Source organism: Suricata suricatta, chromosome 9 (genome assembly GCF_006229205.1).
Source record: "Suricata suricatta isolate VVHF042 chromosome 9, meerkat_22Aug2017_6uvM2_HiC, whole genome shotgun sequence".
NCBI classification, from domain to species: Eukaryota; Metazoa; Chordata; class Mammalia; order Carnivora; family Herpestidae; genus Suricata; species Suricata suricatta.
In genome coordinates this window covers 20833194-20855612 of record NC_043708.1, presented here as the reverse complement: position 1 = coordinate 20855612, position 22419 = coordinate 20833194, and the positions used below count along the sequence as shown (strand labels likewise).

Below are 22419 nucleotides of genomic sequence, written 5' to 3'. Positions count from 1 at the left end.
TAACCAAATAAGCCACCAGGTGCCCTCAAGTATTCTTATCTTTGCAATCTAAAGAGTCTCAATGGCAGAGTCAGGTGGCAACATGTATAAAATTTGTTTTCTCCATGAAGCCCAGTAGGGCAGCTGTCAAGATAGTCTCTTATTTCCCTACATTAAACTCCCATTTGAGTGTGTCTCAGTTTCTTATAATCCAGAACAAATAGAACTGGACAATGAGACAAAATAATGGAATTGTTAAGTCTATGAAACTATAAAACCATTGTTCAGATTTTCAATCACCAAATACCAATATATATTTGAAGATATTTCTGTTTTGTCTTCAGTAACTCTTGGCTTTTACATTTATTGGTCTGTCACTGGAGGACGGAGGCCATCGTGGAGGATGGAGGCTCCTCATGCTCACTTCCTAAGGTTCAGAGCGCCCCCTCCATCCCCGCACATCCCTATTCCCCATTTTAAGTCTCACTATGATTCTTCCTATCAATGGTGAAGAGGGACTGGCTTTTCTAGTGAACTGATACTTCAGTGTCAAATATAAGGTCAATGATTTTGACTTTACTGAGGGCAATGAATGTTGATTTCATTTCTGTGACCCCTGATTCTGGCACCAGACTCAATACCTAACAGACCCTTAATCAAAATTGAATGAAAGATTAAATACATTGTTTTTCTTTTTAACAATCAGAAGATAGAAAAACATCACAAAACCAGTAACCAAACCACAAATTATATAACCTAAAATACATATGGATGAAGGCCTCATAAATTCCCTCAAAGGAATAAGAAGAAAGGTGTCTAATTTTCTCTTAAACCTTACTTACCTATCCAGTTCTTAATATCAGTTACTATATATTTTGCTTCCCAGATTTCTATTCTTTTTATAATTTCCTGTTCTCTGCTAGAAATAAGTATCTTATGATCTAATTTCTTAGCATGTTACTAGCCATTGTTTTAAAGTTGATTTATTAACTCTAATATCTGAGCAGCATACATACCTATTTCTATTTCTTGCTTGTATCTTGGTTTTTTAGTAATGTGGGTTTTGTTTCTTGATATGACTGCTAAGTCTTGATTAAATGCCAGATATCATATGGCAAATTACGGGAATAACACAAGGGCTCTGGATGATAATACCTTCCTCCCCAAAAGATCTACTTTTACTTAGATGAGTAGCTACGGTAGCGACAGGTAACGTCACAGCAGATTCAAAGCTACATTTCTGTGACTGTTCGTGCATTTCCCACTCACCCAGACTCCTAGGGTTTAGTCATTTGGGTATCCCAACTGAGAGTGTGGGACGTTTACCAGGGCCCTGCCTTGTTTCATGGACCTACGCTCTTCTGTAAGCTGTGCTTAGTCTGTGACCTTTCAGGGGAAGAGTGGCGCCCAGTGTCAGACCCATCACTCTGTACTCTACTCCTCAGGATACACGACTCCCCCTGTCCTTGCACCCAGATAACTCTCTGACAACTTCAAACATATTTTTTAAAATATGTGTCTTATCCAGCTTTTCTCATTTTTCTCACAAGGCAGTTTTTCCTGCAACAAGGTAATCCACCATTAACAAAGGCAGAAACTGTTCTTCAAGATAATTGCTCCAAATTTGCCTAATTGGCTAGTCTTCTCTATGGAAGAGCAAACTATAATCTAACATCATGATAGGTTCCCCCACAAAATAAGTACTGTATTACATAAACACATACTCCATGCAAGTACTAGAAATTAAACGTGTTTAAGGTATTTGGAAAAACTTGCTAACACTGACCTTTATGTTAGCCATGTGTTACTTATTAAAACCTTTATTTTGCAAAGATAATTTATACCACTTAAACATTTTCGAAAGTATAACAGACCCATGGACTTTTCTGTTGTTTGAGGCTGAGCACAGTCTCATTTCTCCTTGTAGAAAGCTGCCTGAAAACAAACATCTAAAATGTAATTTATCTCTCCACTTAAAATGATACCCTATCAAATTAAAATCACTCTAAAAGTAACTATAAAGACTATAGGAATAATGCATGAACAGTCAAAATACACTTATTATAAAGTCTATTTTATATCCCTTTAATATCATTTGTGGTATTTAAGAAATGAACAACTATCAATTAGTTAGACTCTGCAAAAATACTGTCAGAATATTATTCATTTTATATCACATAATACCAGAATATTACTCCTTTCATATCACATATTTTTCCATAGCTAAGTCCTTCAATAATTATTCCCAATAATTATTCCCAAAGGTATATTTTATCTTTATAATTGCTTTTAATATCAAATCAATAATTAATACCTCACATTTTGTGAGGAATGTACGTTTCTCCCTTTCTCCCCTACTTCATGCATTTGTGTCCGTGCACGGACACACACGCACGCACACACACCCCTCACAGACTTGTACAAAGGCCTACATACTCAATTTATACATAAAATACATGAAGTAGATATCATCATGACTTCAGAAAATAAAGATCTTGAAAATAGATGCTTTTATTCCCAAATTATTTCTTTAATGACCACATTCGAATAATAAACTACAGTAAATACTGGTGATACCTTAAAAGAAAATTTAATATATTTGGTCAACTGTTACTTTCTAGCTTTATGGAAATATTCATGCAACTCTAGGTTACAAAAAAATATAAAAGCTGCCTTTCTTCACAACTTCTATAATTCCTTTATTATTCCATACAGGTGTAAGATTTGAGAAACTAAATCTTCCTCAAAGTGTCAAGGTTTATTTAGTATTAGAGTTTTTATTGTAGGGCGTCTCTGCCAGTAGTCACCTTTATGAAGAACTTGAGGTATTGAGCATTTGTGGACTTAGCAATCTGTTTCACCATCAGTTAATATGATTAATAATAGACACAGATCTCCTCTCCACTAGGTTCAGGAATTTTAGCCTTACTTAAAAAGCTTTGCCGCCCATATTTGTTTTCTTTATAATCTGTGTATTAAATACTACTTAGTACTCAGATAATACCTTATTTTGCAACAAGCACTTGCATAAGGAATAAATTATTAAGATAAAAAAGAACAGTAGAAATTATACACAGGGCAATTAAGATCTCTAAGAAGGGTTTACAAGTAGTATTGTATAGCAAAGTACATAGCAAAGTAGCCAGCTTTGTCTAAGAAATCCAAGAATCAAGAGTTTATCTTAAAAGACTGTTAAAAGGAACAACCTTCCCTCTGTTCCTAATATACTAATCATCAAAAAGAAAAGTTATTATTGATTATCAGTCCTGTTTTCCACTAGCCTCTTTTTAGAAGTAAATTATGGCATTACAGTCCCAAGTTTCTGCTAATGAATAATCATGTCAGTTGTCACTCAATTATCACTTTCAACATTTAATCTAAATTATGTACAGCACCTTGGGTTTTTTTTTCCTTTCTTTGAAGTTCCTCATTGAATTTAAAAGTCAAATTTTTTTTTTTTTTAAGAAAAGTAAGTTGATGGAAGATGGAGACTGAGATTAAATCAGGGGGAATCAATGATCAAGGATACTTGGAATTCTTATGAATACAAATAGCCTATCAAGGTTAATGAGGTTCAACTCAAGTTTAGAAGAAGAAAAAAACGTACTTAGTATTTTCTATGCATATACAGATTTAAGGTTTTAGGTACAATTTGAAAGGTAAATTATGCAAACCCAAATGCACCTTTCATTCTGGTTTTTACAAGGTGTTTTCACTGTTTTTCTCCTGCAAGAAACAACTGCTTAAAATGTATACACTGGATCAACAAAAATTGAGGCCATCAGTGAGAAAGGGTAAAGGTCCTCTGGAATACTGACAACTCTTCCAGAAATTAATGTGCTTTTATTTATTTTTTAAATGTTTGTTTATTTTTTAGAGAGAGACAGACAGAGTGCAAGCAGGAAAGGGGCAGAGAGAGAGAGAGAAAGGCACAGAATCCAAAGCAGGCTCCAGGCTCTGGGCTGTTAGCACAGAGCCCAATATGGGGCTTAAACCCACAGATTGTGAGATCATGATCTAGGCTGAAGTCAGACGCTTAACCGACTGAACCACCCAGGTGCCCCTTAATGTGCTTTTAAAGAATGACCAGACAGCAACTGTTCGCTTTAAAAAATAACCACTAAAATGTTGTATAATTCACTATTTCAGTCAACGAATACTGAGCACCTAATATGGTAAGACACTGTCCAGGGGCAAAAAGAATACAGAGACAAGACCTGGCTCTTAACCCATACTCATTTATGATTTGAGAAAAGATATAAGTATTTAAATCATAAGTGGTTTCCCAGAATGCCACAAGTTTGAATTACAACATCAATGCGTTCTGGTAAATAGCCCAGAGCAAAATCTGTGCACGGCAACATATCAAAAGAAAATGGAAACAGAAAGTTGAGCATCAAGGTGGAAGCTGAGAAGACTGTTAGAAAGACAAAAAAAGTCAGTTCAACACACTCCAGACATAAAGACAGGAATCTAGGGAACTAAACAGATCTCCGGTTACAAGGACTCTGTTAAAGAGAGGTGGAGAGTGTGAGAGCCTTACCATAGCCAGAAACAAACTGTTCTCCAGACACCATTCTCTGATTATGTCCACCAAGCAACATTTTGGTCACTAATTCAGTCTTTTAAAACTTAGGTACAGAAAACTAGGAGACTGGCGCCCTGCATAGGAGATCAGTGTTTAAACATCCATAAAGAAACCTACAGAGGGCACATCAATGGCATTCTTTTATACACTGCTCTCTGGTAAGTTTCATTGTTAGTATGAACCAGGTTCCTGGGTCACATTAATTCTAGGACACAGAAAATTCAAGGTTCCAGGACATCAAGGTCAGATTTATCCTACTGACAGGGCAACTTTCTAATGCAGTCCCCTTTCTCCTTCATTTCAACTCGCTTTGAAATTTTAGCGACATCTACCCAGACTACTTTACGGCAGTGTGAGGAAGGTGCCATAAGAACGTTAGTGAGGTGAGCAAATCGCTGAGGTACAGAAGGACGGGTTATCCCTTGCAGCTGATACAGTCTAGGAAGGCTTCAGGAAGGAAAAGAGATTAGGGGCGCCAGATGGCTCAGTCAGTTGAATATCCAACTCTTGATTTCAGGTAATATCTTATGGTTCTTGGGATCGAGCCCCGTAAGTTGGGCTCTGTGCCCACGGTGTGGAACCTGCTTAGGATTCTCGGTCTCCCTTATCTCTCAAAATTAAATAAGCATTAAAAGGAGAGAGATTACTCACTGAACAAGCCACAAGAAGGAGTATTACGCAAATGTTTGGGGGCCTGACCAACAGTCACATTCTGAGCATCTTGTCTTATTCATATTTGCTTTCTAAAAAGCAACTAAAAAAGATTACTCTTTATTCTTTAAAGAATGTATAAGGTAACACCAACTTATTTTTTAAAAATAAATACTACCAAACATTTTTGAAAAATAGAGATGAGGTGCTTTTCAGTTACATTTCAATAAAATAACTCTTAGACATTATACTGAGTGATCTATGACCAACACCCTCACAAAGTGTACATTAGATATTCTGAGAATAGTTTGGGAATAAAGATATTCAAAGGGTCTTCACAAGGTATGAAAAATAAGCCATAATCAGAAGTGTCACAAAATCTAAACAGCGCCTGCGTGGCTCAGTCGGTTAGGCATCCGATGTCAGCTCAGGTCATGATTTCATGGTTCATGAGTTCAAGCCCTGCATCAGTCTCTGTGCTGACAGCTCAGAGCCTGGAGCCTGCTTCAGATTCTGTGTCTCCCTCTCTCCCTGCCCCTCCCCTGCTCACACTCTGTCTCTTTCTCTCTCTCAAACATAAACATTAAACATTTTTTCAATCTAAAACAATGGACCTAAATTTAATTATTGTTAAAAATAAAGTCAGAAAAAAAATGACTAATGGAAATTTCTTCCAGAAAAAAACCAGTCTCTTTTTTGTAATACCATTTTAATGACAACAGGGGAAAAAACACTTTCATTCTCCAAAAAGAATTTGAATTAGACTTGAGATGAACTCAAAGAACTTTTTGCATCAATTTTAGAATGTCACCTGCATAGAGACAGGGAAATCTCCCTGGCTTTTGTTCCCTGCCATGTCCCTACCTCCTACAACAGCACCTGACATGTAATAGACAGTCATTAAGTGTTTGATATGTGAGTAAATGATCAACCTCTCTGTCCAATTGTCTTTCACATCCAAACCGGTACTATCAATTCAAACTAATCCAAGAGAATTCCAAGTCATTCCCTAATCCAGGTGAAAATGTTAAAGATCTATTTTTAGACAAGGGGAAACCCAAGCTCTTTGAACAAGAGCATTGTTAGGTTATTATAAGTAATTCTTTAAATGCTTGTGTTAGATTTTTTTTCAACTGATTCTTCAAGTGGTAAATGAAATCAAATGAGAAGGAAGGAAGAGACGGAGGACAGACTAATTTGTGGTTATAGACAGGATAGCCAAGGAATTTTTCTACCTTTGATATTTACTAGTATAGTAGGGTGGATTTTTTTTAATACTTAACTTTGGCAAAATAATATTTTAGCACTTTTGTCAACAGGATCAAGGGTTAAAATAATACCCGTGAAGCAAACTTTAGAAGTCCTAAATTACAACTGCTCTGATCATATTTCTGATAAGCATTTATTATACATGTAGAGGACTTTGTAAAAAGTATGTCAATATTTCATCAGCTTCACAATCTCAATCTTGAACCAAATCTAAAATACATTTTCCATTGATGAAAATGAAGAAAATTCATCTTTCCAAGATGAAAGAGAAACTCAGACTGGAAAAACATTAAATATTTCCTTTGGATTACATAAAGTTTGATATCTTCAACACCAATTTTCTACCTTTCATTGTAGTTTAGAAAACTCTTCAAATGTGGCACATTATAATTAGAATACAACTCCACTAATAAAAACAGATATAGAGGGAGGGTGATACATATTTATTTCCAAATGTGTCATCCATGTCTGATCTAATTTGCATAATTATAATTGGAATTAAGGCATTTCCTTTTTATGAAGTTTTTCTTTTGATTTTTCATATTTTCAGATAATTACCCTGTCTATGCTAGATGAAAGGCAAGGGGGGGGCATCTGGGTGACTCAGTCAATTGAGCATCCAACTTCAGCTCAGGTCATGATCTCGCTGTTCCCAAGTTTGAGCCCCATGTTAGGCTCTGTGCTGACAGCTCAGAGCCTGAAGCCTGTTTTGGAATCTGTGTCTCCCTTTTTCTCTGCCCCTCCCCACTGGCACTCTGTCTGTGTGTGTGTACGTGTGTGTGTGTCTCTCTCTCTCAAAAATAAATAAACAATTTAAAATAAAAGGCAAATGGGAAATGGTAGCTACCTACTTACACCTCATTCATGGTTACCACATCATTCATGATTCCCACACAACCCTAAATTAATGGAGGTAGCGCAATTCTACCTCTTACACAGCAGGCAGAGATCTAAAAACCTTTATGGTTCCAAAGAAGAAATATCAGTAATACCTTCTGTGCTGTGCCGTCTGCCAGTTTCACCCCCCAAATAAATGATAATTCACCACTCCTTCAAATAAAAGTACCTTCTGTCTGAAGGAAGGGCTCAAGTGCTGCTAGAACAAAAATACTTTCAAGTTTATTTTTTCTTATTATTATTTTTTTTTTTACTTATTTTTGAGAGACAGAGATAGACAATGAGAGCAGGGGATGGGCAGAGAGAGGAAGATACAGAATCCAAAGCAGGCTCCAGGCTCTGAGCTGTCAGCACAGAGCCCAATGTGGGGCTCAAACCCATGAACCATGAGATTATGACCTGAGCCAAAGCCAGATGCTCAACCAACTGAGCCACCCAGGCACCCCAATACTTTCAAGTTTAATAGGTCCCTGGCTAAGGTTCCAATGAAAGAGAAATGAATCCACAGACATTTCAATATATAATTAGGTACATAACTTTATAGTATGTATACTCAAATAAAAGTTACATTAAAACTTCATTAAGCAATTCTATGAAACAAAACTAATGTCCTTTGAATACAGCTTGAAAACAGCAAAGTCACCTCTACTTGCGCTGCAAAATGTGCTTTCTCCTCGTCTTTCCGCTTCATGCACCGCTTCGCTTCCTCTAACTCAGATGCCATTGCACTGAGGTTCAGTTGCGCCCTCAAATCTGACATCTGCTTCTCCAGATCCTCTTTTTCCCGCTCAACCCCTTAAAAGAGAAAATGTAAAGCTTGATGGTTGTTCTTCATTCACAGGAGAACGTACTTTCAAATAGTACAAAGCCTTGATGTTCAAAAACTCCAGCGAATATAATCCACTTATTAACAGTGTCGCTCTACGGACTGTTCAGAATGTGCTAGTCCATCATTTCAAGTCTCACTCAGTTTTCTAAAACATATACGTTGATGTGTTATCCAGTATTATTCCATTTTCGTACTAAAACCTAAATTGCTATCATAGTTCTAGCAATTCAACAACTGAGTTCAAAAAATCCTATACATTTTTTTCTTTACATCCCTACCTCCAAATCTAATACAGAAATACAGAAAGAATTTTCAACTGAGTTCTACATTAGCTGAAAGTTACTGAAGTTGACACACAAAATGATGATTTCCTGCAAAATAAGTGAATGATGCTGTTAAATCTCTGATTGTGTAGGACCACTAACTAACTTACTAATTCTGGAGACTACTACCTGAAATTATTATCACTGAACAATATAAACAGACTTAGTATTTAAGTCAACATACTTGGTCTATGATGCACAGGACACTGTAATACCATCTTCTTCAGAGATAAACACCACAAAAACCCCTTCACAATGAACTTACACTCCAGGAACAGAAATAAAACATGAATAAAGTACTTCTTGCACTCTAAGATACCAAAAATTAGAATATCTACTACCAATTTAAAACTACTGTTTTTCCAGCAGTTTCCTTTCCAGGAAAGGAAAGGAAGGAAGCACTAGCAAATTCAATTTTACACATCATTCACAAGACACATTGCAACTGAGAGGTATCAAACTATCAAAATTGCACAACTTGGAAGTACATGAATGGGAAATATATAGGCATTTTTAATAACATGATAAAAGCAATGACAATAGATACTATACAGATTTTACAGATACAGTTATCACACAGAAAGAAACACAGTAAAACCTTGGATTGCAAGTAACTTGCTCTGAGAGTGCTCCGCAAGACAAGCAAACATTTCTAATAAATTTTATCTTGATAAACAAGCAATGTCTTGGAGCGCCTGGGTGGCTCAGTCGGTTAAGCCTCCGACTTCGGCTCTGGTCAGATCTCACGTTCGTGGGTTTGAGCCCCGCATCGGGCTCTGTGCTGACAGCTAGCTCAGAGCCTGGAGCCTGCTTCCGGTTCTGTGTCTCCTTCTCTCTCTGCCCCTCCCCCTCTCATGCTTTGTCTCTCTCTGTATCAAGAATAAATAAAACATTAAAAAAAAATTAAAAAAAAAAAACAAGCAATGTCTTGCAATACAAGTAGTACATGACGTCAAACATCACATGATCACAACTGAGTCTATGGTGTTCTCTTTCTCTCTCTCTCTCTCTCTCTCTCTCGCTCGCTCGCTTGCTAACTCCATTGCTCCCTGAGGGACTGTGGGTGATCTTCTCCCATACGTGGATGCTTGGTCTCAGGCCACAGTGTTTGGCAGAAAAGAATAATTTTTCAGAACATTGGAAGGTGCACACAACTGGCACTAGTCTTTTTGTCATTTCAAAGCACCTATGGACAATCCTTTCCTTTTCCATACAAGAGTAAGCTTAGGAATTCTTTGCTTCATTCTCGGTCATTAGATAGGTTCCTTGTTAACATCGCATGAAAAGAAAAGATTCCATTGAGCCAATAGACAGCAGTGATTCCCTTAGTGATAGGGAAAGTCGTCCTACACAATAACCCTCCTCTCTCATCTCCCTCACACCAGCCACGAAGGTTTTCAAAGCTAAGTGCAGGTTAACTTGCTTATTTTTCTTTACATTTTGTGTTTTCTTGATTATTTTGTATTATATTACAGAATTGTAATCATTCTTATATGAATTTTTTTGGGCTGTAGAATGAATTATCTTTGTTTCCAATATGGGGAAATTCACTTTGATATACAAGTACTTTGGATTACGAGCATGTTTCTGGAATGAATTATGCTCATAAACTAAGATTTTACATAAAGTGATTAACTCTATCTTGGTGAAAACCTAAAGAAGGAAGAAATGGAAACTAAGTTGGATTTAAAGAACGAATACAGAATTTCACCAAGCAAAGGAGCCGGGGTGATAATTCAGAGAAAGGAGCACCATAAGCACAGAGGTACAGTACTGGATTAAATATCAAGGTAGCTGCAAACAATGCTTCTACACAACTACCACACATCAGGGAGGGAAGGGGAAAAGTCGGCAGGTGTCTATACATTGTGAGGGAGCTTAGAAACTCCCACAGACCAAGAGTTTGCAAACATTTTCTGTACAGGGTCAGATAGTAGATATTTTAGTCTTATGATGTCTGTCACAACTACTCAACTCTGCCACTGTATTGTAAAAGTAACCTACACAGTGAATAAATGAATGAGAATAGCTATATTCCAATAAAGTTTATTTATAAAAGTCTAGATTTGCCCCTTGAGCCGTACTTTGTCCACCCCTGCTAGGCTTCCAATGTGAAAATACGCAATATTTATCTACGTGTAAATGCCTTTATCCATTTTATAAATATATATTTTAAATTTTTTATTTAGATATGTATATATGTATATGTGTGTACATATAACACGTATCTCCAGAGTATCTATATCTAGATATACATTTCAGGATACACATTAGTGTATATATGTAAAGTAACAGGAATATATAGTATATAAAATATAGAGGTATTAATATATATGAATACATGTATAAATACATATACATAATACATATTTTATGTTTTTTAAGTTTATTTATTTTGAGAGAGAGAGTGCACAGCAAGCAGGAAAGGGGCAGAGAGAGAGAATCCCAAGCAGGCTCCACACTGCATGGGTCCAGTGTGGGGCTCAAACTCACAAACAGTGAGATCATGATCGTGACCTAAGCCAAAATCAAGAGTAGGACACTCATCCGACAGAGCCATCCAGGCGCCACCACAATACATATTTCATGAAACATATATATTTAATGTGAGACCTAATAATTTGGTTAAGTTTCATAATCTAGACACATATAAATTGGTATGGATATGTACAGATAGGCACACATACACACATACATAATGAAACATTTAGCAAAATTAAAATACTTAAAACTAAAATATAAAATATAAAATATAAATTATGCTATAAACACTCTCTTCCCAAATCCAGAGGACTGTCTCATATGCTATACTTTGAAGAACACTTTCTACAAACACAATAGGTCACAACAGGGGAGTAGTTACGAACTCAGGTTTGGGGAGAAAAAGATTTGGGTCTGTTACTTCCCACCAATCTGACCTTGAGCAAGGTACTCAATCTCTTTGGTCCTTATTCTTTTTTTCAATCATTAAAATGAAAACAAGACTAGTACCCTTTTCATAAAGTAGTTTTAAGAACTAAAGGTGACAATGTAAAATGAGTAGCAAAGTGCCTTGTATGCAGTAAAAGGTCAATAATTTATGACGAGAGGTTTTAAACAAGAGTAACATGAGTGGTCTGTGGCCTAGAAACCATCCCTTTAGTAGCACAAAACAGATTACAGAGAACTAGAACAAGGTAAAAGCATAATACAAATAAGACAAAGCATGCCTAAACTGGGGTAGTGGGAATAAAAAATACGGGCCAAATTAAAAAAATATCAGGATCTATAAATAGACAGGGAAGAACAAGATGGAGAAAAGAAGGAATAATTGTGGATGTTCTTTGTATTTTAGCCTTGACTATCTAGATAAAGGACAGTGAGTGATTTCTTATGCAGAATTTTTTTTAATGTTTTTATTATTTTTGAGAGAGAGAAAGAGAGAGAGAGAGAGAGAGAGAGAGCATGAGCAGAGGAGGCTCAGAGAGAGAGAGAGAGGGAGACACAGTATCCAAAGACAGGCTCTAGACTCTGAGCTAGCGGTGAACACAGAACCTGACACAGGGCTCGAACCCACAAACTGCGAGATCATGACCTGAGCCGAAGCCGGACGCTCAACCAACTGAGCCACCCAGGCGCCCCTTCTTATGCAGAATTTTAAAAAATAATTCAAGTATTCTATACAGATGAAAATTCTAGAACTGTTAAAAGTAGGTGAAAAAGTCTATTATACTGATAAGAGAATTTACAGATTTTTTTTTAAAAAACTGATAAACAGTTAAGAAAACAGAGACTCTTTTAGTCCTCAAAGACTTAGACCAAAAATAATTAATTTTTATGAGACAAGAAAACATATAACATGTTCCACAAGAGTCTTTTTCCAAACAAAATAAGAGTTCCTTGTACATCTTTATGAAAATGTGATGAATAATCAAAAACCTTAGGAGTTTACTTTTAAAAATAAATTTTAAAATATTTGGTGTCAAAATATATTTCAATTATAACTTCACATGAAACTTAAGGGAACTTAATGGCATGCAATTATATTAGGATAGGTGTCAGAATTTGCCATCTAGTGAAGATTTTCTGGCAATGTGGAAATTCTAACTCAGGCAACAGACTGAGTTATGTGTGGGGAATCTGGGCAAATATTTATCTTCCCTGAATTTGATAGTACACCAAATGCTTACAAGAGTTTCTCCAATAATTTGGGCATTTGAGTAGGAAGCCTCATTACTGAAATAATTTACAGCTGAACAATCTGGACTAGTCTATTAGAAAACATTATAAAATTTCAATATGACCATTTCTGTTACAAGTGAACTTCCAAAAAGAAATACATCCAGACTCATTAAATTCCACAGCCTAAATCAACACCACCATGGTGTTCTAACATTTCCCAAGCACAAAGCACTCCTAATCTACATAAGAAAAACCAGTTCATAACCACTTCTACCAGGTGATTAATTTTTGTCACCAGGATCTGGGTAACAACAATGACAGAATCTTAATTTTAACTGTAAATACCTAAAATTGAAATAAAAGAAAGTGAAAACATAGGGCTATTTCCAATTTAAGCACAAGGACAAATACACACACACACACACACACACACATATACATATAGAAATAAGAAGCTGGGAAAAAATTCCACTACCAGCTTTGCTGGCTTTTTCTGGCTCAAAGCCCCACGAGCTAAGCAGGTCTCAAATGGGTTTAAAAATAAAGCAGAGGAGACATTAAAATTGGATGCTCATATCAGCAACAAACAAGTGAAATTTAAAATTAAAAACACAATACCATTTATTTACATTCATACCCCAAAAAAAGAAACACTTAATTATAAATCTAACAAAATCTATATGAGGAAAACAAAAAAATTCTGATGAAAAAAATCCTAGTTGGATCAAAATATATGGAGAGGTATTTCATATTCATGGATAGGAAGACTCAATATTGCCAAATGTCAGTTCTTCCCAATCTGACATATAGATTCAACACAATCCAAATCCAAATCCCATTCAAGTTATTTTGTAAATATCAACAAGCTAATCCTAAAGATATATGGAGAAGCAAAAGATCCAGAACAGACAATACAATATTGAAGGAGGAGAACAAAGGTGAAAGTTTGGAACACTACCCAACTTCAAGACTCACTATAAAGCTACAATAATCAAAACAGTGTGGTACTAGCAAAAAAATAAACAAAAAACAAAAAACAGAAAAACAAAAACAAATAGATCAATGGTACAAAACACAGAGCCCAGAAACAGACCCACATAAAAAAGTCAACTGATCTTTGACATAAAGTTAATACAATGCAGAAAAGGTTGTTTTCAACAAATAGTACTGGAACAGCTGGACACCCACATGCAAAAACAATGGTTCTAGACACAGACTTTACACCTTTTACAGGAATTAATTCAAAATGGATCACAGGCCCAAACATAAAACAAAAAATTATAAAATCTTTAGAAGATAGGAGAAATTGTGGATGACCTTGGGTTTGATGAGGACTTTCAGAGATAAGAGCAGAGTCATCATCCATGAAAGAAATAACTAATAAGCTGGACATTAAAATTAAAATTTTCAGAATGAAAAGGCTGAAAAATTATTCCCAAAGACATAAGTGATGAAGCACTGTTATATAAAACAATAATCAAGAGGTAGGGCTCTTAAAATTCAACTAGAAGCCAAACAGCCGTCTAAAAACTGGGCCAAAAATTAATGAATAATAATGAATAATAAAAGATGCTCCACATCATATGTTGTCAGGAAATGCAAATTAAAACAAGCTACCATTACAAACCTATTAGAATAGCCAAAATCCAGAACATGGAAACTGCAAATACTGACAAGAATGTGGAACAACAGGAACTCTCATTCATTACCAAGGGGAATGAAGAAATGATACAGTCACTGTGGAACCCAGCTGAGATGATTTTTAAAAAACTAAATATACTCTTACCATACAATCTAGCAATTATATTCTTTGGTATTTACTCCATGTAGATGAAAACATAAGGCCATACAAAAATCCATATAGAGATGTTTGGTTTATAATGGCTTTATTCATAACTGTCAAAATTTGGAAGCAACCAAAGGGCCTTCAGTAGGTGAAACGGATAAACAAACTGTGGAACATTCAGACAATCCTTGGAGGGAAAAAAGGGTAAGAGAGAGTGCTGCCAAGCTATTAAGAGACATGGGGGGAAATCTGGGGTATATTACTAAATAAAAGAAGCCAATCTGAAAGGCTGTATGATTCAACTAAATCAGATTCTGGAAAAGGAAAAACCACAGGGACAGTCAAAAGATCTGTGGCTGCCAGTGCTGGGGGCAGAACGGGATGAACAGGTGGGGCACAGAGAACTTTCAAGACGGTGAAATTACTCTAGGATATAGTAACAGTGCCTAAATCCCATTTATATTCACTCCCATAGAATAAACAACCTCAAGAGCGAATTCTAATGCAAACTATAGACTTTAAATGAGAATGATGTGTCAAGGCAGATGTATCAGTTATAACAAACATACTTCCAGTGGTGGGGGGACGTTAGTAACGGGGGAGGCTATGCACGTGTGGCATCTGGGGGCACAGGGCACATCTCTGTACCTTCTACTCAATATTGCTATAAACATAAAACAAAAATACAGTCTGTTTTTAAAAAATTGGACGCTAAATTATGATTAGCTTATTGACAACCTCGTAGTAGATCAAGATATAAGATAAGAGCACAATATAGGAAATGCAATTCTGAAAGTGGAAAGTATTTAAGGGAGATCAGGAACAACCCACACATTTACAAATCACAACTGTACCTCTCCTAAACCTCCAGTCATCTCCCTGCTCATCCTGATGGTTTGACTGTTGCTTGGAAATCTGAGACACTCGATGTTGTAAGCCCTTTCGATCACCTTCTGCTTTCAAAAGTTGTGCACGGAGCTCTTCTACCTAAACACACACAGTCAAAAATAAAACTTGTATCAGTTTTAAATACAGGAAAAGGATAACTGAACTTACAAATTATTTTATATTATTTTTTTCTAAGGAAAAAAAATTACTTCTCATGGGCTACTGTCAGCACAAGCTGAAGCCCAGTGAACCTCCTTGTTATGCCGAGCACAGTGAATTGTCTCTCGCTCCTTTTCTTTATTCCTCCCATTACTTCCACAAAGCATGAATGTCTTTCCCCTTCTCTGTGTCTAGCGGAAAAAAGAATTTGACACTAAAAAACCCAAAAAACAAAAAACAAAAAAAATTCCCTTACTGTGCACTGCACCACTATTAACCCAAACCACCTCCATAATTGTTTTTATATTTTTCACTCCTTCTCTTTCATGTGGATAGGGTCTATTGTGAAAAGACCACAATTTAGCATGTTATAATACCAAAATACTTTTCAAAATAAGTAAGAAATAAATGCTGCTGAATAAACTATAAACTCCTTGAGGTCAGTAACTATGTTATTCATCTGTGTTTCTAAAGAGTAAGCAAACTGCCTAACACATAGCAGGTATGTCCTCAGTGACCATTAAACATGTTAGGAGTATCAAAAAGACTCCGTTTAAGTCAATGACAACCTGAACATGGTAATCTCTTACTTCAAAAAATGAGCTCAGAAATGACGAGTCAGAGCACCAAAAGATTAGGAAATGACTACAAATATAAACTTGAAAAAAAGAAAACCTGAACTCTGCCAACATTAATTCCATTGTAACAGCGGCTGCAGAACAAAGTTAGTGGACAATTTTAAAGATTTTGTAAAATAGGCGTTACGATATATTTTTAGCACTAATTGTCAAAATGTAACACTCCCTCTGAGCATCTAAGATGCCTGACATCTCTGCCTACCTAGCATACTATGCAGTGAGTTCTGGAAGTCACCCCCCAAAACAGAAAAGGCACAATTGCAGTTTATATTAAACACCGGCAGAGAGGTGATTAGAAACACATATGGCCTTATCCAGTGTATGTACGATGACTATTTCAAGTTATTGAACTTTAAACAGAAGAACCAAACCCTCATTATAGGCTAATGGGCTACAAAATGTTATGCTTTAAAATTAAGCTTTATCTTTGGTTAAAAGGGGCAGGCAGCATCTTGAAAACCATAAATATAAGACAATAATGCAAAGTAACTTGAATATGCAAAGGTCTGTTTCGTGTGTTTTACTTCTTCCTTCACTCTCCAATGCCTCCTTGAATGAAATTAAGCTCCTGGGAAAATTTTATCTCATGCATCCAGTCTCATTTTTACACTGGTTGTGCTAGGAGAGATAAACCCTAAATTGGAGCAGCACTCAGCAAGACACAGTGGGAACTTGGGCTGGTGCTTTGTACTAGGTTTCTCGGACTCTTCCTGAAAGGATTTCATCTTTTGCTATGTGTGTTAATATACCTTCCTTGCGGGGCAGGGGGGGGGGTAATTTCTAGACCTAGGTGGGATCTTTTTCCTTTCACAGAGACATTTAATAGAAAAGGAGACTCAATCCTAATTTAGTTGTTATTTTTTTAATTTAAATGTGTATTTCTTTTGAGAGAGTGAACAGGCATGCATGCATGGGGGAGGGGCAGCAAGAGGGAGAGAGAATCCCCAGCAGGCTCCTCACTGTCAGCTCAGAGACCAACAGGGGGCTCCATCTCACAAACAGGGAGATCATGACCTGAGCCAAAATCTAGAGTCAGATGCTTAACCAACTGAACCACCAAGGGACCCCAATCCTAGTTTGATTTAAAAGCAGATTATCATCGCTTGCATAGATTTACCTGACGCAGAAGTGTTTCTCTGTTGCCTTCTGACTGATTCAATAACATTCGAGACCGCTCCAATTCTTGTTCAAGCTAGAGTTTCAACAGAGGATAAAGAAAAATGTCCAGTGGGGCAGAAAATAACTAAGTTAATTATGGACATAGTTTAAGAGTAGGAAAATAGAAAACTTTTCAGGAGATATTTACAGCTAATTGGAGAAAACCTCTTGCTATCAAAACACACTGATGCTTCTATGAAAATTATGTTAGGTTATCTGCCTAACAACAAAGTGAGCCAGACCAGACCTAGGGGGTCTGCGTTCTAAGTCAGTTCCATCTTAATTATGACCTTCTTTTCCTAGGTCTTCTTTCTGTCATCTCTAAAATAAGGACTTTGTATTAGACAATCTCTGAGATTCCTTTCAGTTCTAAATCACTGTCATCTGAATTCTAAACAATTTTTTTCTTTAGTACATGTAATGTCCTATGAACTGGATTAGAATAAAATTTCAAGGACCCTAGGACTAAAATATATTTCATCTAATTGGTGATTTTGTGTATTCATACTATTCTAACATCCCTAATATTCCCAATATTCATAACATTCCTAAAACAAAAATATTTAATTTCAGAATAAGATACTTAAAATCTCCTTAATAACATAGCCATAAGACAAATATTCACAGAAAATGTGCTAATTAGATGACCAAATACCTACAAAGTCTGAATGCGCCTAGCTTCCTACAAGCTGAAAATCTAACAGGATGTAAAGGGGAGGGGAGAAGAATATGCCACCCCAAAACAGACCTCTTTGGGACCTATTTGACATACGGTTTTTTTTGAGCTGAAGGCAATCCAGACCCAACAGACTCAGGAAAAGCTTTTCCCACCCCTTTAACTGCATTAAAGACTGTAGAGAGGGAGTCTGTCTCAGGAAGAGAGCTATTACCAGAGATAACCTTTTACACCTGAAAGACTTCAGGGTAAGACAAGGCACACACCTGTTCACCAAACATTTGCCCGTCTCCTCTTCCTATGAGTAGTTCTGCTCTCCTTTGAAGCCCCACACCTCTAAGCCAGTTCCTCAGCTCAGCACGGCATACACGCCGTCTGTGAGGCTCTTATTTTTATGCAGCTTCTGACCATACAAAATCAAATTTGGTTTTCTCCTGTTAAACTGTCTTATGTCAACTTAATTATTAAATCAGCCAAAGAATCTAGAAAAGAGAAAATTACTTTTTCACCCCTACAGATGGGACACGTTTGTTAAAATTCCAGAGAATACACGTGCTAGACAGGTTTGCATTTTGTAACAGTGAGGCCGTTCTGTGAAACCACAAGTTTATATTAAGATGCTATTAAGTGCTTAGATTTGTGATGGTTATCCTAAATTATCATTTCACTGGACCAAACTACATTCTATATATTAGTCCTTCAAATGCTGTCCAGTTGGTAGGCATGGTTTTAAGGAGTAGCATAAGGGGGCATTGTGGTTCTGTATCTTTGCTGTGGCGACAGGGACAGGAATCTATAATGAGATACAACGGCACAGAACCACACACACGAATGAGCCACGGAAAGCTGGTGAAATCTGCATAAATTTTGTGAGTTGCACCAAATCAATTTCTTGGTTTTGATCTGGAATGACAATTACGCAAAATGCTACCACTGAGGGAAATGGGGTGAAGGGCACATGTAACCTCTCTGTACATTCTGTCTTGGACACCCTATGACTCTGTAACTATTTCAAAATACTTTTTAAATCTGGTTATGCAAGTTTTTAAAAATTATACATGTGGCCAATAAAATATCATATTTAAAAAAAATAAGTATACAATCACAGAATCCACACAAAATAGTATCTGACTTGTCTTTTTTTTTTTGGAGAAATAAAGAGGGAAGGAATCACACTTCAGTCCAAATGGCTTCAGAATCTACCACAGCCCATACCGGATAATTCCGGCAGCCTCAACCCCCAAAGGGCAAGCGGGACGCCCTGACCTAACTGGCTTACCACAAAGACAGCTTGGATGCATCCATCATTTAACTTGACAAGATTGGTGAATATATATCAAGGAAGTAATGGTAGATTTAAAAAGTGATATGGAGTAAAGAATATTACATCAGGGGCAAATTTTCATTTTATCATTCGTTACCTTGGGCTCACCCTTAAATCTATTCATTTGCAAACTGAGGAAAGTTGTTGTAGGTTTCTAAATTCCTTTCTAACTCTAATGCCCCAGGCCCTCTAGGTTCCCAGACATGACTATATGTCAAAAGTCCTTAATATCTAATGAGAAGAGAGAATTCTTCCTGTAGGTTGCACTTAGACCTTTCTTCTATGATGAAAACAAATATACTCAAAATACCCACCCTTTAAACAACAGGTCTTTCCAAACGCTTCAGCAAAGTCAAGCTCCTTGCACGTTCCCCAGCAAGGAATAATAAAGTTCAAGTCACCTCTAGGGAGAACGTGTGAGATGACAAGGTAGCAAATGACCTGTACACGTTTCCCAGAGCAAGCAACAGAGAATGGCAGAGACATCAAACCAAGTGACTCCATATCAGAACATAAAGGCTTCACTGCGTCCTAACAAATGATCCCGGGGACAATTTTCAAGGCACTCAACAAGTATCACTGGCTCCAAATAGCACTACTCTTTCAAACTCTTACTTGACTCTTCTCAGCTTCAGTCTGTCTTAGCCTATTTTTCATGGCTCCCTCATTTTCATCTGCTTTAGCTTCTTGTTTCTTCAGTGCCTAGAATGAAAGATATGAAAAAATATGTATTAGTCCAAAATCCATAAAAAAACGACAGACGCTGTTAGGATCTGGAATTTACATAAGACTATTACAGATCAATGGACTACACGCATCAAAGTGCCACCAAACACTGGCTGTTCTCACAATTCTCTTGAGCTATTTCCTGTTCCCTTGCATTTTGTACACCCTCGATGTTTACTTTCTTTGCACCTTCTGGACCTTCCCCACAGGCTTCTAAATCTCCCTCTCCAGGTTATGCAAAGCAGTCTGCCTCTATTCCAGCTCTCAGTTCCAAACACTTAAACTTGTAACCACACCCAACACCCCTACTTTCCCAGCGCTGTAAAGATCTATCAGGTACCAGAATTCATTCCCCTTAAAGGACAACGTGAGAAATTATTCTCATGCTCACGCTAAGAAATATTTAACCTTCATTTCTTATAATTAGTATAAATATTAGTACTTTTACTTGATGTTAAAGAAACAGAAATCAATAAGCTGAACTTTAACTAAACAAATTGTGTTTTATAGTACACAGAATTATGCCTCATAAAAACGTAATTCTTCTGAGAGTCAACTTTTTAAAAACCTAAATTTCCATATATGAGCTAGTTCAATAAAAGGACCTCTAATTCTTTTCACAACCTAGGAATCTGCAATAAAATTTCCATTCCTCTTCACTTTCTACCTTCCACATCTGACCAGTTACTTGTTATATCTCTTTTCCAAATAATATACCTTTCTATTATAGCTCTAGTTGATGTCCAAAGTGTTAACACCCTCCTTTTTTACTTTTCCTTTTACTCTACAGATATAGAAGTCATAGAAAAATTTACTCAGTGAGAACTTAAAATCTATTGTTTTCAGTAGAGTGGCAAAAGTGAGGTCTTAAGAATCCAAAGCAAATCACTATGTTTCTACCACATCACCTAGAAATGTCATTAAGTTTGAACATTATTTCTGCTTCTTCTAGACCATCAGTCAATAAACAAATAAACAGACATGCAATCTTCTAAGCCCAGAATATTGAACCTATTTTCTACATTATCTAGTTTAAAATGAAAGACAAAGAAAGAAAATCTAACTCTTAAGAACCTGTACATATATTTTAATGTACTTTAAACGTCTGAAAACACAACACTCAAGGAGAAAGATTTTAAAAACTAACTGAATCAAATTATAAGCTATTTCTTTAAACCTTAATAATAAACTTTAACTCATTTACTACATTTTTAAGTGTATAAGGAGACACTAGATTTCCTTCCCACTAACTTAGATCAAGAAACTGAGAATTATATTAAAACTGATCCTAGGGGCACCCTGGGGGGCTCAGTCAGTTAAGCATCCAGCTTCAGCTCAGGTCATGATCTCGTGGTTCGCAGGTTCGAGCCCCCATGTCAGGCTCTGTGCTAACAGCTAGCTCAGAGCCTGGAGCCTGCTTCAGATTCTGTATCTCCCTCTCTCTCTCTGACCCTCCCCTGCTCACACTGTCTCTGTCTCTCAAAAATAAAAATAAAAAAAATAATAAACTGATCCAGTAAAAGCAGTTATAAAAAGAGAAAAAATATCACATGCCAATGAATTTCTATTAGTATGTTATTTTGCTTTTTAAAGCTCGTTTTTTTCCTTAAAAGCAGTTTAGCTTTAAAGCTATCAGGTGCCAGCTCCAGGATGCAGACTGTCTTTTACATGTTTAAGATTACAGCAACAACACTGAGCCTTAATAGTGGGTCCCTGGGGCACATTTAAATCTTTAATAACAACAATTTTTCTTCTTTTCCTTAAGTATACCTATTTCCATTAAAAAGACTAACATATTGAGTATTATACTACTGTAGTTCAGTTCTTTGAAGGTAGATGATTCTGAATTCTCAGTTATTTATAAAATCGGGGGGGGGTAGCCTTTTCTTTTAGAAAATAAGGGAAAGGAGGAAAGGAAAATGTTTGTAGACATCTCATCTGACCATAAAAGCTCCCACAACTATGACAACAGGCATGTTTATCAAGAGGCTCTAAAAAATAACATACTTAAAAATAAAGAACAAAAAGGGAATTAGAGGCCCTTTGTCTAGTAAAGGGACCAGCCAGCTTGGGTAAGAATGATGGAGCTGGAATGAAATAAAAGTCCTATGATAACTCCCACACAGGCCACTGACATTTTTAAAAAATAAATTAAAAATAAATTAAAAAAATAAAAGATGAACATAAACTACCCCGTCTCATCCTAATCATTCAGCAGTGCTACAAGTGCATGCCTTTGGTCACAAGAGCAAGAACATGTAGATGACTCATTGGTAAACCAACAGGATTATAGAAAAACAAGTCTATGCTCAAATCAAACAACAGGTCAGTAACATTACACTTTAAAAGGCACAAACTTCCAAGTCA

At 36.5% G+C, this 22419-nt stretch overlaps 1 protein-coding gene across 9 annotated transcripts in view; it reads right to left on the bottom strand.

Annotated features, from left to right (window-relative positions):
* The window catches only part of CEP128 (centrosomal protein 128), a 369193-nt gene that overhangs the window by 273440 nt on the left and 73334 nt on the right, over positions 1–22419 (bottom strand). For all 9 annotated transcript variants that reach the window (XM_029951897.1, XM_029951898.1, XM_029951896.1 and 6 more), the window contains 4 exons: positions 19942–20028; positions 17286–17360; positions 15338–15470; positions 8028–8179 (listed from right to left, as the gene is read on the bottom strand). In XM_029951897.1, coding sequence (XP_029807757.1) covers positions 8028–8179; positions 15338–15470; positions 17286–17360; positions 19942–20028 — 447 coding nt within the window. The remainder of the gene's footprint in view (positions 1–8027; positions 8180–15337; positions 15471–17285; positions 17361–19941; positions 20029–22419) is intronic.